Below are 21,499 nucleotides of genomic sequence, written 5' to 3'. Positions count from 1 at the left end.
TCCAATGTACAGCACAGCCCCCAGAAAGAGCAGTAAAATGTGGCTACCATGACTGAGGAAGTGAACTTTACATTTCAATATATTTTAAATTTAAGAACTGATAATATACTCATTGGAAAACTTAACCATTTGGTGTAGAACAATATACTCTTTCGATGGAAAAATTTTAGAAAACTTTAAGTACAGATCAAGGATTTTTAGAAGAAAATTTAGCCTTCAAATACAAATACCCTGAAGTTATAAACATGCACAAGATTTTAAAGGAAAAGAGCAGGAATATAAAATAGCAGTGGTTGCTTTTTCTTTAACACATCAAAGAGATGTTGCAGGAATAGTTTGAGACATACTGGGTTAAATAAAATATATTAAAATTAACTTCATCTCCCTTTTCTACTTTAAATGTCCAAGTTACCTGTGCCTGGCATTCTGTTCTACTGAGTGGTGCTCGTCATCCTGGACAGCTGCCACTTAAAGCTTGGAAGCCAGGCTCAGCCTCTACCTCATGAGGCTTGGCAGTGTTCTGGGATGTGCTGTAGCCCAGAGCTAGTGCCCCACAACTGGAACAGCAACTCAAGGACCCCTATTGATTCCAACCGTCTAAACAACTGGATCTATAGCTCACACCTCCTGGATAGGGATGTATCCCCTGTACAGGCAGCCCTACCAGCACAACTAGTGGTGCCATAGAGTGTGTGTATAGAGACCTTCTATTATGGGCACCAAATGTGGCAGAAGTTTGGAAGAAGTAGTGAATTAGGAGTTATTAAGAAGAGCACATGACGGAGCTGTCACCTTTGATTTGTTGCGGAACCAGCCCACTTCGGTGTTCAGCAAAACTCTCTTGGGTCAAAACTGCAACAGAACTCATGGTTGATCTCACACGCACACGCAATCCGGGTAAGCCACTATGAAAAAGGAGAAGGAATCAAAGAGGAAGAAGTTGAAATACAACCAACTCTCAATTAACTATGAGACTGGTTTTTTTTCCGGTACCAGGAATTGAACTCACGACCTTCAGCTTGCCAGGCAGGCGCTGTGCCGCTGAGCTAAATCCCCAGCCCCTCTATGAGACTGTTAACCCAAGAGTTTTAACCAAGAAAACTACACATTTTTATTTTCCTCACCATCTCTGATGTAAGCTGACACTGAAACTCACCAACGGATAAGTGCTAGTAAAGGAGGGTCCTTTTAAAGGCTGCCTGTCACTGAGGAGACTGACCTCTGGTCAGGACACCCAACACCAGGAAGCTGGCAATGGTTAGTCTGCAAGGACCACCCAGAAACAGCTTGGCCGTCCCAAGGGCCTCAGGGACACAGTCTGTAGCACCCTACAAATCACATGACAGTCAGTATAAAAAGCCAACCTGGATGACAAGGGGCTCGTCCAGAAACACTTCAGGATCCCTGTCATGGCAGGAAGAAATCTCACAGAGCTTTGTAGTGATAATAAAACAGGCCTACACGGTATGCTCTGTGGCCCTGACGCTTGTGAACTGAACATTTTCCTCCACTCTGACTTGCAGGTGTAGAAGGGACTCACCCTAGGGGAGAACCTGGCCCAAGGCAGAGTTCCTCAGTTCAGGACAGCCAATATGCTCAGTGGGATGTAAGCTGAGGCCACAGTTCCCTTATTTGGAAAATGGGGTACAGCTGAGCAATCTAAGGTAGGAGTTTGGCTTCTTCCTTCCCATAATTCCCAATGCCAGCACACGGAGGAGCTTTTTTTTTCACCACACCATGTACCAAGTTGTCTTTCTTATACCAACTTGGCAAAAAGTGTAACAGAGAAAGTAATTGAATATAGAGAAGTTTTTGTTTAATTTTTACAATCTAACGGCTTGTCCCCAAGTTCAGAAAACTAAACTCTGCATTCCAAATTGTCAAGCAAGATCCCAATTAGGTAATTCTGAATACATTGACATCTAAGAAAAAAAGACTAAAAAAGGAAGGTGCCAGACACAGCTAAAGGGCACACATCTCAGACTCCTGGGGCAGAGGTGAAGTCATGGCAATGTCTGAAGGTACCAAGGATGTCTGCTGGGGCTAAAGAAACCCATCCTAGGGGCTGGGGATTTAGCTCAGCGGCAAAAGCGCTTGCCTAGCAAGCACAAGGTCGTGAGTTTGGTTCCTGGTCCCGGAGAAAAACCAAAAAAAAAAAAAAAAAAGAAATCCATCCTTGTCAGACTTACCAGCAAAATGGTCAGTAGCCAGAAAGTCCGTCCTGAGGTCACTCTGTCAGCCTGCCAGCTTTTGCTGGTGCGATATAGAAAGGGGGAGAACAGGGAAGAAGAAAACCAAAGAAAAGTTACTTATTTGCTTTTTGCTACCCAAATCCTTTTACCTCCCAACCAGAAAAGGTCAAAATCTTTACATCTTGGCTGCTACTACTAATACTCAGGCAAAATTCTCCAGGAGAAAAAAAAAATGAAAGCCTTGCTCTTAGGTCAGTGGTTTAAAATAATAATAATAATAATAATAATAATAATAATAATAATAATAAAAAAGATGTTACAGCAATACCTGAAACACCTGAGATCCTCAGAGGACAACTCTTTCAGGGACCCAAGGAAGTAACCCCTAAGTGCCAGTGCTTTCAGAGTCAAGCATCTGAAAGTCAAATTCTCATGAAATTATCAGGCTGTCCTGTGGGCGCCCCCACTCTCCCTGCACCGTCAGAAGTGCTGGCCATCAGTAGACACAGAATGTGGGCATCTGGGCTCTTGAGCCTTCAGAGTACACCGGAGGACCTATCCTTTCGTAGGAGTTCTGGGTAACTCTGCAGTTGCTGTTCTTGCTGTTACCCTGCAAAAGTCCTTCAGTCCCTTGTAATCCAGTGGGGACTTAGAAACCAGGTCATAATATGGTAAGTTCAGAAGAAATCTTGAAAGTCTTTCTGGGAAGGACCAAAAACTATTCTGTAAAGTGAGAGGGTGTGGGTCAGTTTGCCTTAGGGGAACTTCTGGATGGTGAGCCTCCAGGTAGGTCAACTGCATACCACTGAATGCAGCCTCCTGTGCTTCTCAAACTGACAAAGGTAGGCTCTGTGTTGTATACTCTGAGATGCAGAAACAAGCAGCAGGAATAGCATTATCCCTTATGACCAAAGTAACCACAGACTCTCCACATGAGCAGACTTAGGGTTAAGGGTCAATAGGAGAAACACAGACAAGCAGCATGTCAGCATGGCCACCTTGGCTTAGATTTTTAAAAACTTTAAAGCAAGGGCTGAGTCACCTGGGGAAACTATAAGCCCAGGGTTGGAGCTGATCCTGGTGCCCCTTCTGCCACACAGTGATGTACCCTGACTGAGCGGGAGAGGGGACAAGCTGATGGGGAATGCTGGAGAGTGTTGCTAACAAATTCTAACCTGTAAAATTTGAAGATTAAGGTAAAGAAGAAAAACTCTGTTAAACCACAGAGTCACAGTAGCACATTCACACAACTGTGCCCATGCTGGGATTCCGCCTCCTGCCAGACTGCATGGAGCCAGCCCGGGGGAAAAAAGGCGGGGTTGTCTGTGCTGGGGGACCCGCCAGGCCCTCTGTGGCACTATCTCCAGCACTGTGCTCACCCCTGCCTCACAGTCCTCCTGTGAGGCCTTAAAGTGCCTGGCTGCCAACTGCCTGGCACAGTTTGGCTGCCCCCAACTGACAGTTCTTAAACCCAGCAGCCTACCCTCCTTCCCAAACCAGGTTCATCTGTGTGACCTCAACCACACCCACATTCTTGTTCTGTGCTACCACTCACAAGTCACCCTTCTTCAAGGACCAGACTAATCTTCAGTGCCCAGTGACAGCTACTGAAATGTTAAGTGCAATATGCTATCAGCTGCCTGTAATCCCAGCACTTGGGAGGCTGAGGCAGGGGGACTGGTGTGAATTCGAGACCAGCCTGGGCTACAAAGTGAGCTCAAGGCCTGCCCAAACTGCATAGCGAGACCCTGTCTCAAAAAGACAGAAAAAAAAAAAAAAAAAAAAAAAAAAAGACAAAAAGACCCCCCCAAAAAAGAAAAAATTCCTATCAGCTGCATGGAGTTGTAGAAAGCCCCTTCCCATTCTGCACTGGTTATCCATCTCTTCTGAGAACAAAAACACCAACCACCACCTGGAGTCCATTTCCACTAGCCCTCCCTTGGTCCAACTGGCTTGAGAATGAAGTCTAGACAGCTGAGTCCACTGCCACTACCAAAGGAGAACCTGGAGCAGTGGCTATAGCACTGCCCTCATGTGCAAAGGCCCTTGTGCAATCAGGCAGAGTGATCCTCCAGCTGGCTCGACAGGACACATTGGGGAGCTGGCCTCCAAATTTCAAAGACAACCTGTGAGCAGTTGAGAGAATGGATCACAACCAGACATATTTATATTTACAAGTTCTGGCATCATCCAATGGGGTTTTGCTTAATACCTCAAATCTTGTTTGAAGATACTCAGCCTTAAACACACGTCTGATGACCCAGGTATAAATGCAAACCAGGACTCTGCAGTAACAATCTATATAAAGGGTCAGCTCACGCTTCCCAAGGCCCCAGCTCAGTGGAGACCAGCCCAAGTCCACCCCAACCTGCACCCACTGTGCTAGCTCTGCCTCTGCTGACAACTCCCAGAGATCTATTCGGCTGCTCCTGTGTCTTCAATGCCCCAAAGCAGTAATCCCAGCTGAAGGAGACCTCCATCTTGCTCCTCCACTCACCAAGTTCCCAGGAGACCTGAGGCAGGTCCTCACCAAAAACCACAGCCCAACGTGGGTCTGTCCCACGGCAGTATGACATGAGCCAGTCATTCTGCTCCTGTCAGGATGGAAAGGGACTCTGGATATTCCTCTATCCAGATTCAGACCCAACAGGGACAGGAAACTCAAGCGTTCAGTAGGGGCCCAAGTCTCTCTGTGTGGCTGTCAAGGTTCTGCCCAAAGATCAAAGATGTATGATAAATCTACAGCTTCTTTCTCTATTTGGTCCCGAGGGAACGATCACTGCAGCCGGGCTTCCACAGGCTGCTCACAATTACCTTCCCCACAGGAAGCTGGGGTCAAGCAGCACCGAAGGCCACAAACCTCAAACCGGCCTCAACCTGGACTTCAGGTTTTGTTTTCCAGCATGTAAATGTCCACGGGAAGAGACAGTCACATCTGAATGTATAACTAAGCAGCCAAGAGAACAAAAACTGAAAGAAAAAGGTAAAGTAAAAGTCCACAGCGTCCTCTTCTATCCCAAGTACTGGGGCCGCCCGGAGTCCTGCGGCGCACTAAGTGAGGTTTGACAGCTCTGACAGCGCAGGCCTGGTGCTAAGAAGCAGACACTGAAAGGGCCCGAAATGAAGAATTCGACTTTTCTGCTTCTGCTAAAGGAAGTATTTAATTTGATTCCCTTCTAAGCTTTGCCAACTACATAGGCAAGGGTCACAGCCTGCAGAGAAGATTCATCAGTTCCGCTCCAGAAGGAGTTCTGTGCCAGCCTGGTTTGAGACTCTCCAAGGCTCTACATAGGAGGCCAGACCGGCTAAGACCCAGGTGTCTGTTCCAAAGTTAAAGCTGCTTACTTTCGTGTCCACAGAAATCCTGCAAGGAACTTTTTTTCTCAACACTACAAACACCAGGATAAAATCTAATCCTGCTCAAAGAAAGAGGTCAAGGCGAAGTCTGAGGGCGCCAGGCATGGGGCGCACGGAGGCCCAGAGATCTGGGAGTCGGAATGGACTGCGGAGGAACTTTCGCAGATGCCACCTCAGCATGGCCCTCCCACAGGCCACGAGCGCCCGCGGGCGGGGACAGGCTTAAAGGAACAGCAGCTCACTCGGCCTCCCTGCTTTTCATCCAAATTCGGTATTTTTCCGTAATGTATTTTTCATCCGGGGACCCTGGGGTGCGTCCAAGTTGCACTCCACTCTGCCGGCGGCCACTCGCACCACCTAAGTCGGTGGCAGGTGGAGGTGCAGCCGGCCCGGCCCGATTCAGACTTTGGCCGGCTGAGGTGGGCGGTTCGCTTGGGCCGCCCGGCTCGGACCCCAGCCCGCCGCCGGCTGGGAGGGCGAGGGAAGGGGTGGGCGGCCGGCGCGGGGGAGGGGCGCTTGGGCGCCCACGTCACCAACCTGGCCAGGTCGCCGCCCCTCCCCCACCGCAGCCGCCGGAGCCCAGAGCTCAGCGAGGCCGGCTGGACTGGGGCGGGGGCCGGGCCGGGGCCGGGCCGGGACCCGGCCAGGTCAGAGAAGCGGCCGGGACAGAGACGCGGCTGACCTGCTCGGACTTGGGAAAGTTTCTGCGCCCGCGCACCGCGGCCATGCGCGGAGTGACACGTAGCGGCCCCCGCCCGCCGAGTCCCGGAGGGGCCGGACCAGGCCGGCTCGGGCGAGCGCCGCCCCTGTCTTAGGCCCGCGCCCCCCGCCCGCCCACGGCCTGCTCACTCGTGGGTGCCGCGTCCCGAGTCCGTCCGTGCGCAACCTCACACGCCACACCGCGCCGCGCGGGAGAAGCTGGGCTCCGAGGCTCCGCGCCCGGGCCGCCACGGCTATATAGGGCGGCGGCTCCAATCCCGCCGAGACACGTCAGACCGGCCGCGCCCGCCCCGCCCGCCCGCCGCTGGGGTCCCGGCCGGGCCTCCCACTCCAGGAGCTCGGCGGCCTGGCGGCCAGAGTTGGAGCTAGAAGTTGGCTCCGGGCAAGGCCCCACAGGGCACCGCGACGGCGCGGGAGGGGAACAGCTCCAGACACCCGAGTCCCCACAACACTGCGCCCCAAGAGAAGAGGGACCTCGAAGGGCATCGCGCAAAAGCCGTGGGCCAGCCGCTTGCAGCGCGCAACAACCGGGCAAAGGACGGTGCTAGCCTAATGCCACTCCCGCAGAAAACACGGTCAGTTCTTGTTCTTCCTACCCACACTTCTATGAAAATCCTCAGCTACCGACTTGATCCCCTCCAGGAATGAAGCCGTGTTCCTTTACAGCGCGCGTTTAGGACTCCATGGCCACGAGCAGGTGAAAAGCTGCGTGTGCACCGGGAGTGGGCAGAGCACAAGCCAGCTCTCAGGGGGCTTCCTCCCCAGTGGGCAGCTACCGGAGGAATCGGTAGAAACACGCTCAGGTACAACCTCTGGTGAGATTCTGCTGAGCACAGCCTGCAGCCTGAGATGGAGCTGTGTTCCTCATGAAGAAGCCGGGGGTGGGGGTAGGTGGGGTGGTTTTCCAGTTGTACAAGGGCAGGACCCAGTGCATTTCCAGGGCAACACTTTGACCTTACATGGAGGAAACTACACCTCCTGTAAGCTGTCCAGTCTAAAGCTGACAAGGGCTTCTCTGGAGTTGGCAGCAGTGGACAAACACGTGGCCAGAATTGGTATATACTTGTAAGGTAGCACGAGAAGTCCCTTATTAACACGCCTGGGCCATGATGGACAAGTGAGACTGCGAAAAGAAGTGTCAAGCAGAGGAGTACAATGAAGAGTGGAAAGTGAGGCGCTCTGAACAGGCAAGGAGGGTGTTGGGGAGGAAACAAGACGAAGCTGAGGTCAGGGTTCAGAGGCCCAGGTGCCACAAGCAGCATTACAGCTGGCACGAACACCACTGCACCTCCTGCAGTAACTGGAAGAGGGAAATCATCAGAGGCAAAGAAGACCCACTGTTTCATGCACAAGAGGAGTGGGCGCTTCCCTGAGAGCAGTACTTCCAGCGGCCAGCATGGTAACTGGGCAGGTGGAGAGCCTCCAGGAAGGCTCAGTACTCCCTCCTGTGTTACTACTGTGGTCTGCAAGGGGCCTTTCCCTGTTGATTAACCAACCGGCTACTGGTACAACTGCATTTATGGGCGCTCGCACAGTGGAAAGGGAGATGAGGAGGGATGAAAGTGGTTCCTGTTCAAAACAGTCAACAGGTCCACCGTGGAGAGATTTCAGAGGAGCTAGAAGAAAAGTCGACTCTCGGCACAATGCCTACTATACAGGAGACCTCAAAGAGTTGGTTTAAAAAACAAAACAAAGTTAACAAAAGAGGTTCTAAAATCAAGGGTTAAATCTGTGCTACAAAACATCACAGGAGGCTTCTGTGCTGCTAACTACAAGCAGCTTTTCTCTCTAGCTTGCTTTGTACACTAACAGTTTGGAGAGCAAGACTTTAGATTTCTGTCTAGTAATAGGCCAGATAACGTGTAAGGTTTCTGGCTGCCTAACAAGGTGACACAGGTCTGTGACTTGTGGGTTTTCATCCTTCAAGGGACAGAAGCAGCTTTGGGGCTCCTCAAGGTAAGATGCTGGGTCAGAGACAAACACCCATCCCCAAGGAAAAAGAAAATCCCATCAGTGTGGAGGGCTGCGAGAGTACCTCTGAAGAACAAGGGACACTGATTAAAACTGAAATCCCTGCCCCTCCTTTGGTCCAAGAACCTTGAGCCCAAACTGAGAAATAAGCAACCAGCAAGCCCACTCAGGAATAAACCTCATACCAGGCTAAAAAGAAATCACACAAACCTGCACTCTAGAAGCTAAACGATCAAAGTACTGAAGTAAGATGAAGGGCTGAAGGTGTAGCTCAGTGGTCCTGCACTTGTCCAGCACGCATGAAGCCCTTGAGTTAATCCCCAGGATCGCACGTGCATATGCATACACACACACACACACACACACACACACACACAGACACAGCTTTTAAAAAGACAAATGAAACGATTATTCTCAACTGAAGATGACAATTATAAGATGATTTGAAAAACATATAAACACAAAACTAAAAAAAAAAAAGAAGTAACAACAAATGAACGTAGGCTGAGTCATGAAACCAAGGTTAAGCCAGTCCAACACATGCCTAAAAGAAGTTCTAGGAGAAAAGATAAAAATGGCAAAGAAATTCTGGGAAAAAAGTATCTGAGAAATCCTAGGATTTAAAGATACACCCTCCCTGCAGCTCCTAAGAAAGACATGCGGTGGCACAGGCCTGTAATCCCAACACTTCCCACGCTGAGGTTAGGCGGCTTACCAGGAGTTTCTGGGCTACCTAGCGAGTTCAAGGCCTGCCTGCAGCACTACATACAGACCCTATTTCAAAAAACAACTCCAGAAAAAACAGGTGACTAGGAGAATTTAAACTAATACACACCAAAGCCCACTACCAGAGTTATTGCAAAGGGATGGGATATCTAGCACAGTTCAAGCCCCCATACTGAGAATGGTGAGGTCAGGAAAAAAAGTGTTTTCATCCCTGATACCATCCCCACCCACCCCCGTTTGGTAGCACTGAGGAGTGAACCCAGGGCATTTGCACTGAGCTACATTGTGCCCCCCTCCTCCCTTATTTTTATGTATTTTTTAGAGATAAAGTGTCACTAAATTTCCCACTTGCCCAGGCTGGGCTTGAATTTGTGATCGTCCTACCTCAGCTACAGCCTCCCAGAGTACTGGGGTAACAGGTGTGCACCACCCTTTACACTCTCTTCTTTTTCCACTAATTGTCAGTTTCACTTCTTTTCAGGAAGTGATAGAAAGAGTAATGTACTATTTTTCTTCAATGATACTTATTCTGGCTTACTTTTTAGGGGGATGTACTTCTAGATAATGTGAAAATATATGACCTATGTTTCAGCTCAGTCATTGTGAACATCCACAGACTGCACAAGAGGCATCAAATCCGTTGGCAAATTGAGTTCAGCATCTTGCTCAGACATAAGCTGGGGGTGAAACTCTCAATGTCTGTATTTCACATCTGCAAACTTTGTTGGCTTTTCTCATGAGTTACAGCAACATCTAAAGGAAAGTGACTATAGTAGGTAGCCTGTTGTTTGGGAATGCTAGCACTTAATTCCACTAACTGAATTCAATTAATGTGGCACCATACAACATTAATCTAATGAATACTGAAATAACCAGCACCTATTTATGCAGCTGAGTAAAGAATACAGTATTCACATAAAGCCTTCAAGAATTTCTCAGATGAATATATCTTTTTGTTATGTTCTTTTGAGACAGGGTCTCCCTATATAGTCTAGGCTGGCCTTGAACTTGTAGAGCTCCTCCTGCCTCAGTCTCCCAATCCAAATCCTGGGATTGTAGACTTGTGCCATGGTGCCCAGCTATTACACCTTATGTTTTTATTCTTTGTTTTTTTTTCCGGTACCAGGAATCCAACTCACAACCTCATGCTTGCCAGGCAGGCGCTGTGCCGCTGAGCTAAATCTCCAGCCCCACACCTTATGTTTTTAAAAAAACTGATGAGGTACCAAGAAAAACAAAGTTAATAGATTTCCACAGAAATAGAACACAACATTCTTCAGAGCTGTGCTGACCAGTATGTACTGGCCACATGTGGCTACCATATTTGAGATGTGGCTACTTCAAGCTGCTGTGCTGAAAGTCTAAACACACACCAGGTTTAATGACCCAACACAAAAAAATACAACATAAGACAGCTTAACAATTCCCATGTGGATTACAAATTGTCACAAAATTATATTTGGATAGACTAGGTGGAATAATATATTAATAATGTTACTTATTTCTTTTGATATCTTAAGGTGGATACTAAAATTTTGATTTATGTGGCTCATGTACTTTTATCAAGCAGCAGTGCTATAGATTATACTTCTTTCTTTCTTTTTGGTCTTTTTGAGACAGGGTCTCACTGTGCAGTCCAGGCTGGCCTTGAACTCACAGTGATCATCCTGCCTCTGCCTCCCAAATGCTGGGATTACAGGCGTGTGTGCCACCACGCCCGGCTTAGATCATACTTTCAAACCAAGGCTGAAACACATTTGATGGAGACTCTCCCTTCATTTTTTGTTTGTTTGTTTGTTTGTTTTTTGTTTTTGTCTTTTTTTTGAGACAGGTCTCACTCTGCAGTTCAGTCTGGCCTTGAGCTCACTTTGAAGCCCAGGCTGGTCTTGAACTCTCAACAATCCTCCTGCCTCAGCCTCCCGAGTGCTGCGATTACAGGAGTGCGCCACCACATCCGGCCTCTGCCTTGAATGGTAAGCTTTCTTTTGTTTATAACAAGTGGGTTTCCACTGGTGGAAGACTACAAAACAGTGATCCTCTTCTACTTGTGGAAGTGTCTCCCCTTCCTCACACTTGGGGCACAGGGTCCTGAGGCAGAGATAAAACAAGCTGAGCTTAGAGTGTTTCTTCCCAAGACTGAGAACCCATGAAAAAAATGGGCAGAAGATACAAATGTGTTTTCATAGAAACGCAGGAAACAATCTGTATAAAAGAAAATGCAAATACAAAATAAAATAAATGAGAGATTTTACCTCTCAGTTGGGCAAAAATAAACCTGCCTGTTAAAGGTATCCACACAGCTCAGTGTATAGTGCTTGCCCAGAATGTGCAAGGCCCTGTGTACCGCAGCACCACATGCACAGACACACACAATAAAACTAGTACAAAATAATGAAACATGAGTGAAATGTTTCTGATTATTAAGTTTACCATACAGAAATCTGCAGGAAAAGAATTTTAAAACTTGTGACTTGGAAAAAAGGCCTTTAAGATCTCAAAGAATTCTACATTCTAATCGTAAGTTTCTTCAGGTTTTTTTTGGGAGGCGGTTGGAGACAGGGTCTTGCTATGTATTCTAGGCTGGCTTTGAACTATGTAGCCCAGGGCTAGCCTTGAACTCTAAGCCATCTCCTGCCTCAGCTTCTTGACTGTTGGGATTAAAGGCGTGTGCCATCACACCTGGCTCCAGTTTCTCAATTCTTAAATCCACTTAAATGAATACTGAAAACCCCAGGATGTACTATACATTTGTTTTACATAAGAACAATCTCTGCCTGGGGATATAGCTCAGTGGTAGAGCATTTGCCTACTGTGCAGGAAGCCCTAGGTTCAATCCTTAGCCCTGTGAAAAACTTGGTTTTTTAAACAGGAATAAGCAGACCCCAACCAGCAGACCCATTTCAAGTAGGAGCCCTGAGGCCTCAGTTTATCAGATGCTCAAGTGAGTATATGTCAGTTTGCACCATAGAGTCAGGTAAGAGAACTTCATCCCTACACCAGTGCCATTCAGTAAGAAAGACGCAGCTCTGTGTTTGTAGACAAGTCACCACCAGCTGTGTCAAGACAGATGTGTGCTTGTAGATCTAGACATCTAGAAGTGCACTGCAGTCATGGGCAGTAGATGAGAAGGGCTGGGGTGCAGAGCCAGCAGGTTTTAAGGGTGGGCAGTGGGACCTTGGGCTTGAGAAGACAGCACACAAGAGAACAGTAATATTCTAACACTGTCCACTGAGAAAGTATTTGAATGGGCATATAAATACAGCTGGCACACAGTTCACACTCAGGAGAAGAGATGCTTCAGCATAACTAGTACTACATCAGGGAAAGGCAGTCTCAGGTTGTCTTTGCTGTGGTGCTTACCAGACTGTGCTCAGCAAGAACTGTCTTTTGCTGTCAATTCCTTGTGAGAGACTGGTAACCACAGAAGGATGTGACCTGACTCTAACCCATGAACTGTGTGTGGGCAGTGGGAGGGTGGCAGGTAGAGCTGCCTTTGAGAACCTGAAGAGCAGTGAGGGTCTCCTCTGTCCAGCTAAAATGCCTTTCCCAGGAACAAGGTAGCCTTCTGAGATACACTTCACCTTGGCACAGAGAAGCCCCGAGAGTGGGCTGCATTGTGATCACTTGCTATTGTGGTTTATACCTAGATGTCCATGCCAAGTTTCACGCCTTGCTCAGAGGCGGGGCTTCTGAAAGGTGCCTGAATCATGAGGCTCTATGGCCAAATGTGATCTTAGGAGGGGGGCCCAGTCAGAACAGGGATCACTGGGTGGTGTGTCTGCCTCGCAAATCCCCCTCCCCTGCTTCTAGCCTACCACTATGTGAGCAGCTTTTCTCTGCCCAGGGTCTCCCTTATGTCACTGTATGCTCTGGAAGAAGCACACTATGGATGAAAGCTCTGAAAAGCATGAGCCAAAATAAACCTCTCCTCCTTATGTTGTATCTGGTATCATGTACGAGCGACAAGAAAGTGATGAAGGCACCTGCCTTACATGTCTTCTCAGGGGCTTCTCCACCATAAAGTCCTAGGCTGATTTAAAAGAGGTTTCAGGGTGTCATCCATGTGACCCCAGGTCACTCCAAGCTACAAATGCCATGGCAAGCATCTTGAACTGTTCACCATGGGCCTGGGGCCCACAGAAGCCCCTCTCCCATCAACTATCATGGAATACTCATCAGTTTTCCTACTAAGGGACACAGTACCCGACACCTACAACTTAAAGGAGAGGTTTACTTTGGCTCACGTTTTCAGGGGATTCACTCCATGGTCAGCTGACTCCAAGGCAGTAACATCATGGCACAGGGCATGGTGCAGCAGAGCTGCTTAATTCATGATGACCAGAGCAGGGGAACAGTGCCAGTGTGGAAAGCAGGAGTCACCAGACATTGACCCGAAGTCCATGCCTTCATCACCCACCCAAACATACCCAAAAGTGAGCTTCACGAATCTCTTGGGCAAATCCCAAAGCCAATCATGTTGACATTCCACCCTAACTGCCACAAATGTAGTTTCTGGGAACAGGATTAAGGCAGGGTGGGGATGGAAGAGCTGCAGGGAAGGCTTTCCCTCTGGCCTATAACTAAGGAAGTACCTTTAACCTTCCTACTATAAGTCCCACTGAACAAGAAACAAAATAATGTTAAGTTTGGCCAAAGGCAACAATTTACACTCAAGTATTTTTTTGATTCCTAAAAGTTACATTTTCTTCCTATAAAGTTCTATGAGCTGGATTTAGTTTAGCTCATGTTTATAAAACAACAACAACAACAACAACTTTGTTATGGATACAAAGTTAGCTCAAGCACTAGGTGGAAGGATTTAAGAATTTGAAAGATTAACCTTGGGACTAGTCCCATCCAAATAGGAATGTAAGGATCTTCTAAAAAGGAGGAAATAAACATCACAAAACCATGTGTTTGTGCTCTCTCCTCTCCAGGGTATAGAGTACAAGGCACTGGAGAGTATCAACTGCTTGGTGATGCTGAGCACATCACCTACTTCAGCAGACTGTTTCCTAATTTGTCAAAGGAGCTACTGGGACTACCTCATGTCCTCCATAACTATCTTTCTGTGGGTCTACTTTCATAGGTATGTTTCACACTTACTGCCTGGGAGTACTGGATTTAAGGACTTCCTGGAAACCCTTTGTGATATAGCTGTTCCCATAAAGTGCTTATTCAGCCTTAAGCTGCACATATACAGGTTCAATATCTGGATCATAGCAGAAGTGTTTTTTTCTCTCCTGAATTAGACAGCTGAAATACAGATTAGAACACCATGAAAGAGAAAAACCGGTATACAACTGGGAAGCAGAACTTGGATGTTTCATCTGCCAAGTGAGAAAGACAGGTAAACTAAGAACACATTGTAACTCCTACTATGAGAAAACCAGAAAGATACAAAGAGGGTAAGATGATGCAGGCATGACACATTTGTGTAGTCCCAGCACTTGGGACACTGAGGCAGGAGGATTGCTGTGAGTTTGAGGTCAGCCTGGGCTGCATAGTAAGTCCAGGCCAGCTTGAAAGACATAGCAAGACCCTCTCTCAAAAAGAAAAAGAAAGACACAGGCACTTCTTGGAGGCTCTGAAGGGAGACCCTGTCTCAAAAAGAAAAAGAAAGACACAGGCACTTCTCGGAGGTTCCAAAGGGAGCCAAGGAGGGAAGCAGGAGCTCAGCAGAGGGAAGGTCAGCAACAAGGGAGGCAGGTGTGCCCTCCAAAAAACCCTCAGGTGGACACCAGGTGTAGGGGAGGAGGGGACATGGACACTGCCTGGGAGGAATTTGACAAAGAGGTGATCTAGCTCATGGGGGAGGAGGGCAAGAGCAGGGAGTGAGTAACAGAGCTAAGAAGTCCAGAAGAAGTAGCTAAATAAACACACAAAAGCCAGGGAAGAACTCATGCTGCTGCGTGTGGTCTAAAAGGCAGGTCAGAGAAAAGCAAGTGCAGACTATGCTACCTTCTCTAAGAGTTAAAGATGCAAAGGGTTATGTTTATATTTTCAAAAAGAATCAACGGAAGAAAACAACAGAAAGAAAAAAAGGGAGGGGTACTGGGAGGGAAGTCAAGCTCATTCGAATATATATGATTCATAGCTTTGCAAGTAGAACCATGTAAAATGGAGAACAAACTCTAGAAATAAATACTAAACATAAAATATGCCTGCTTCCTTATTTTGATGTTAAGTAATACAGGTAGGTTCAGGAGGTGAAAATTCATTGACTTCTACACACTAAAGATCTGCATACTTCTCACGTTAATTGTACTCTAAAATGACTTGATAGTAAGACTATGTCATGAAAGAAACTAAGATTTTCAGTGTTAGAAAAAACATTCATATGAAGTAAAATACCTGTAAATTGTAATTTGAATAAAAAAATATACCCATGATTATTTTTTCTTTTAAAGGTGAGGGGTGTCCCTAAGGTTATCTGCATGACAAGCAGCTCAGTGGTACAGAATACCCTTGGGCACACACTGTGGTGATGATCGCCATTCCCATGAGGCTTCCGTGGACATGGCCAACTCAAGGCCTAAGCAGATATAGACAGGACAGGCCTGCTGTGACAGAAGTAAGGAAGCAGTCCCAGACTAAGGAATAGGGAAGTCAACCTGGGAACATGAGCCCCCAAAACAGCTTCAATGGGTCGAAACACAATTATCTACACACCAACATGTTTATCATAATTCTAGCACGCACGGGTAAGGGGGTGCAGAGCTATAAAGACATATTTTACCTTTGCAACTTGCTAGTCCCAATGCATTCTAAACACTGAGAAAGAAAGAAACCATTCATTTCGCCTTTCCCTCTAGTAGGAGCCATATTGCAGGATAACCAAAATCAACAAGGGAAACCCTCTTTATATACGAACACCAACTAATAAATGTAGAAATAAAATCAGAAAAATCTGCACCTTGCAATTGTCAACTATAAACTGAACAGTGGCCTCCCCAAGATATCCAAATCCTAATTCCTACAACTTGTAAATGTTATAGGTGAATTAATCTTGAGATAGGCAGATTATCTTGGACTTAGAGGTGGATCCTTAAAGGTAGTCATAAATGTCCTTTGTGTCCCCCCCTTAGATCATGTGGTTTAAAGATGGAAGTAGGGGCCACAAATGAAATAATAGACTCTATAAATTGCAAAAGATAAGGACAAAGATATCCCTTAGAGCGTCTAGAAGCAGCCAGTCCTGATGACACTGCGACCCCAGTTCAGGGACACTAATTTCAGCTGCACTGTAGTAATCTGAACAACTATAATAGGAAACAAACATACAGCTGACATAATGGATACAAGCGACAAGCAAAATGACTGCTAGTTAGGCTGGGATGTAGCATCACCAGTTTGCCTTGCCTAGTATGTGAATGCATAAGGCCCTAGGTTCGATTCCCAACCCTGGGGGGAAAGAAAAAAAATCAGATAACTGCTGGACACTGAACCCTATAAAGGATGGAATGAGACGCTGACACTGCCCCCACTGACCCATCCTAACAGCAGATATCATGTCCTTGTGAATCACAGCCTGAGATACTAAGCACCACCTTCCAAACACTCTTGGTGTGCTCTTTGCCCCTGAAATCAAACCTGAAACCAACAATGTCTATACCTACCTGTCGATTAATAGGGAATAAGAGGATTAGAGAAGCATGCTGAAGAGCACAACTCAACCAAACCCAGAATGCAGGTGTCCCACAGCACAGATGCCCAGCTGCTTTCATAAATAAATGACATTAAAGACAAAATTTTAAATGGGGAAAGGGGAGGATTTGTTAAAGATTTTCCAAGAAACTTACAAGGTTTAAACCAAATACAACGTGGACACCTTCTTTGGATTTTCACACAAAGCAAATATAAAAATACATTTTGTGACATTTGGATAAAACTGAACAGAATAAATACTACATATTAAGAAAGTATAGTCAATTCTGTTAGGTACAGTAATGATACTGTGGTTTTGATTTTTAAAGCTCATATCTACTAAAGATGCAAACTAAAGTATTTAGAGAAAACAAAATCTGAGATTTGTTTTAAAATACTCCAACAAGGAGTGGGGATTTAGCTCAGCAGCACAGCACCTGGCTGGCAAGTGCAAGGTCGTGAGTTCAATTCCTGGTACCAGAAACAAAACAAAACAAATACTCAAACAAAAAATACAACATATAGGGACTAAATAGGGATAGATAAAGCAAGACTGTAAAACAATAACTGTTAAAACTGGGTAACAGACGTTTGAGATATTATTCTCTTCTATTTTTGGTATGTTTCAAACTTTTCCTAACAAAAAGATTTCCTTTCTTTATTTTGAGACAAGGTTTCACTATGCAGTTCAGGCTAGTCTTGAACTTACTTTGTAGCCCAGGCTGGCCCTGAACTAGCAACGATCCTCCTGCCTACAGGAGCAGAGAGCACTTTATCAAAGTCTACAGGACAGCAACCCTCTCAGGTTCCCCTTCTGTCCCTCTCTTGGACAGAAGCTTTCTTTCCTTCAATAAACATATTCTGCTCTTTAAAAAACAAAAACAAAAACAAAAAAACAAAGTCTACAGGACATTGCTAAAGCTCTAGTCAGAGGGTGAGCCAAATTTGTAAATTTCATTACAGGGAAGAACAAGGGTAAATGAGCTAAGCACTCAAAGTAGGAGGAATGAACACATTCATGATGGGGCCGTAACTCTTATGTCTCGATGCCAAGTTTGGACCACTGGTGGTATATGCATGACTGTCCCAGTGGGTAGCTTTTTATCAATTTTATTAGTAAAAAGACCAATAAAAGAGAATAGATCCATTTGTACCACCAATAATTCAAGGCAGTAAGAATATGTTAATAAAAGAACTGGTGAAATATAGTTGATGGGCAATCAAAACCAAAATCAGTTTTCTCTGAAAAAAGCAATTAAAGTTTCAGTTTGACAAAGAACACACTGAACACAGATACAAACACAATGATACAGAGTACTGTTTTCCTGGTTCTGAAACAAGAACAGTGTTACAAATGGCAATAATTATATCTTCTGGTAGCTCCCAAGGAAGTAAGACTTTCTTTGTCCCACAGGGGCCTCACAAATTATTTTTGTATCTCCCTAGCAGTAATTGGCTTCTGAACCCATTAGGGGACCAACAACTGTAGTCAAGGGGCCAAAGGGACACAATGCATCTAAGGCACAGCCAACCAGCATCCACCAATGCAGCTAGCTGAAACTGTCTATCCAAAATACAGAGCCTGTATATGGTGGAAAGAGGGTTCCCCAGAGGAAAACAAGGGCACTGTTCTGTGTCTCCAAAACAATGAATGGATACTACAGAGAAAAGATTATTGACTACAAACCATTTGACAAACATGTAAAATTTTATACAAGACACCAGCCCAATAAATCACAAAACTTAGAAAATAAGACACCATACCAGGAAATGGAAACTTACAGCTCAAAGGATGACAAATACACATACAAGACTGACAGATTATCACTTTAAAATACAAGAAAAGATTGATGAAACTTGGCACCTAGTCTTTGCTTCTTATGCAATTTAACATCAGGAAATGGCCATATGAACCATAGTTCCCTAAAGTAACATATTTAGTGAAAATCTAAAAGTACATTAAAATAAAATGACAAAAGATGTTACTATCATCAAAGACCATCAAATATGCAATCTAAGGAGACAAGCAAGAAGATAAACACCATCATTAAACAAGAAGCATGTGGTATAACATAAAAACACTGTTATGATACTAAAATCTGTTACCTGTTCATTTTGTCAAAGTTCAGGAAACCAGATTTTTGGAACCAGCAGCAAGTGTTACAGAAGCTACCAAGACCTTAGCCAGAGTGACAGTGAGTGACACATCATGGGCAGCTTCAAGGTCCACATGGAGATATCTCTGAGGAACAGACAGAAGTCCCCAAGAAACTTTTCAGACACTACACCTGAGAGGTTCTACTAGGGCCTGCCACTAGCATTGTGGGCCCAGTCAGTCCTCCTAAAGGACAAGAAGATACCAGTCTCAGGGGCATTCCCAGACAGGGCAACCCATGATACACACAAGGAGCAGGACTCAAGGGGCAGGAGAGTGTGTCAACCACCAGTGGCCAAGGGGAAATACAGACACATGCAATCCTACTTCTTCAGGATTGGAGCAGGCAGACAAGAAGGCAAGCAGAAGTACACACCAGAATCAACATTCTTATAAGACTCCTAATGCATGGTAAGTTCATAGTATGCCACAATAGGCCAATCGATAGCAAAAGCAAAAACTGTAGGAGCTAATGGATGAGATATGATGGAGAAGACAAGACCCTCCATTACCATTTCAGTCCTTCCACACCATGCTCTACATAAAGATCTGGTCTTAAAAACTTAACATGAAGCACAGAAAGAACTGAAGGGCTGCAAGTTCGTGCAATGCCCCCCTCCAACCTCAGCAGCATCTTCAGCAATTAGGCAGATCCCCTGGCCCCAGCCATCCAAGGACAAGAAGCTGAGGCTGCCATGATAGCAGACACACTTGGAACACACTGCCCCAAAACCAAAAGCACCTTTCACAGGGTCAGGGAAAGATGAACCATGCTTCTGTTGTCTCCCCAGTGTAACACCATCTTTTTCTCCCTATACTTACCAGTCTCTTAAAGGGACATGATGACAACCATATCCAAGCCCTGGGTAAACTAAGGATGGCCCTGGACTGAGTTTCCTGGATCTTCCTGGGCTGAGCCTGGGAAGTGCCGCAGTCCTGCTCAGAAACTGTTCAGGCCACAGAAGCAACAAAGAACTTTGGTCTCTGTGGCTGGCAAGTCAGATCCCAGCATGAACAAGTATGTCAAAATAGAAGTCTTTTTTGTTGTTCAGGGAATTGAACTCAGGACCTTGTGCTTGCCAAGCAGGTGCTGTGCTACTGAGCTATATCCCTGGTCCCAAAATGGAAGTCTTGTTTCAGGAGGAAGACAAATATATATTCTTCAAATCGAACTTTCATAACACATTAATTTAAGCAATGCTGTAAGACCACCTAATTTAAAAACATAAAAAATTTTAACAAGCAAAAAGAAATCAATTTGCAATTCACTTGAAACATGAATGAATTTAAGCATCAATATATATCACTACAAAACAAAACTGGCAAAAAGAATGTTACATATTTGATTTCACTCTAGCCAGCGAAATGTTGGGCGGGGTGTACACTGTAATGATTTGAAGGGACAAGTTCAGAAGCCTGTGGACCATCTCTAAGAACATAAAGGGAAGGAAAAAGTCAATTTAATAGTTATGCTTATTTACCTCCATCAAGTAGGAGACACTATCAAGCAACACAGTTCCTAACAGGCAAACTGCAGTAACTGGCTGCAATGACTTCTCTTCAGAAAGGAAGCAGAAGTAGCATTGGTCCAGCCAGCCAAGCCCGTTGTAAAGAACGCAATGTGTCCTGCAGGGGGTCAGTACTAGAAAGGTAGCCCCTTCAAAAAGCTGCTGCCTCGGGCCGGGGATATAGCTCAGTGGCATAAGTGCCTGCTTGGCAAGTGTAAGGTCCCGAGTTCAATTCCTAGTACCAAAAAAAAAAAAAGCTGCTGCCTCCATCTGAATCTCAAAACCAGCCAAATAAACAACCCTCTTTAAAGCATGACTTTGAGATTTCATTCTGCACCTGCAATGTCTCCCCCAACTGGGACCTGTACTTGTTCTGGGGGTCAGAGGCCTTTCTCCAGCTTCCACTCCCCCAAGGCTTTTGCATGGCAACCTCCGTAGCAGCTTGGCTCCCTCTGGGCCTGCAAACCTCACAGGCTGGGCCGCTCTGTAGGGGCTGCTGCCAATAAACCCACAGAAGATAGCTTTCTCTCCTCAAGGAACCCTGAGCAGGGAGCTCAGCCACTCGTCCCTAAGTCCCTAAGTACATGACCTTAGGTAGGGTCTCTGCTCACAGCACCCTCCTGATCCCCACTAACAAAACTCAGCTGCCAGGGACAAGCGCTGGGCAGGGTTGACACATGACACTTGTACAACCAACAGTGGACCCAGAAAGCATTGAGAGCAGTTTCTAGACAGAGAGGCAACACACACAGACTGGCCTGGCTGCAGTGCCTTCTCTCCAGAAGAAAGGCAGAAGTAGCATTGGTCCAGCCAGCCAAGGCTGCTATAAAAGAAGGCTGCCTGCACTAACCCAGAAGGCACTGTGTCCTGCAGGAGGGTGAGGGGCTCCTCCAGCAGCTCAGCACTGCACAGTATCCTCTTACTTGGCAGAGCAAGGCGAAGAACCACTGCTGCCCAGCCTCAATGCAGTCCTCAGCCTCACTCACAACCCCAAGAGGAAGGTGAGGGTCAGGATTTATGCTGAGGAAGGTGGCCAGTAGAGAAGATGAACAAGAGAGGAGAGGTAGCATTTAACCTGAAGCAGAAGACTGCTTTTCACACCATCTACACCTAATTGTAGAACAGAGACTAAGGACAACAAGCCCTGAACATGGGTTGGTCACACAGGTACACTGATCCAAGCAACCTGAACCCTAATAGTCTGTTAATCCAAACACACACAA

General features: G+C 46.1%; 1 protein-coding gene across 3 annotated transcripts in view; it reads right to left on the bottom strand.

The window, feature by feature from the left end:
* The window catches only part of Hdlbp (high density lipoprotein binding protein), a 61,292-nt gene that overhangs the window by 29,963 nt on the left and 9,830 nt on the right, over nucleotides 1-21,499 (bottom strand). For 2 of the 3 annotated variants that reach the window (XM_005411130.2, XM_005411132.2), the window contains exons 2-3: nucleotides 2,190-2,253; nucleotides 793-905 (exon numbers count right to left, since the gene is read on the bottom strand). In XM_005411130.2, coding sequence (XP_005411187.1) covers nucleotides 793-868 — 76 coding nt within the window. In that variant the 5' untranslated portion in view covers nucleotides 869-905; nucleotides 2,190-2,253. Of the gene's footprint in view, nucleotides 1-792; nucleotides 906-2,189; nucleotides 2,254-6,398; nucleotides 6,509-21,499 lie in introns of those variants that run through there. The other variant, XM_005411131.2, reaches the window with a different exon arrangement.

The sequence above is a fragment of the Chinchilla lanigera genome, unplaced genomic scaffold (genome assembly GCF_000276665.1).
Source record: "Chinchilla lanigera isolate Chin_1 unplaced genomic scaffold, ChiLan1.0 scaffold00141, whole genome shotgun sequence".
Classification (NCBI taxonomy): Eukaryota; Metazoa; Chordata; class Mammalia; order Rodentia; family Chinchillidae; genus Chinchilla; species Chinchilla lanigera.
The sequence above is the reverse complement of the archived record's forward strand: the minus strand, read 5'-3'. Positions and strand labels throughout refer to the sequence as shown.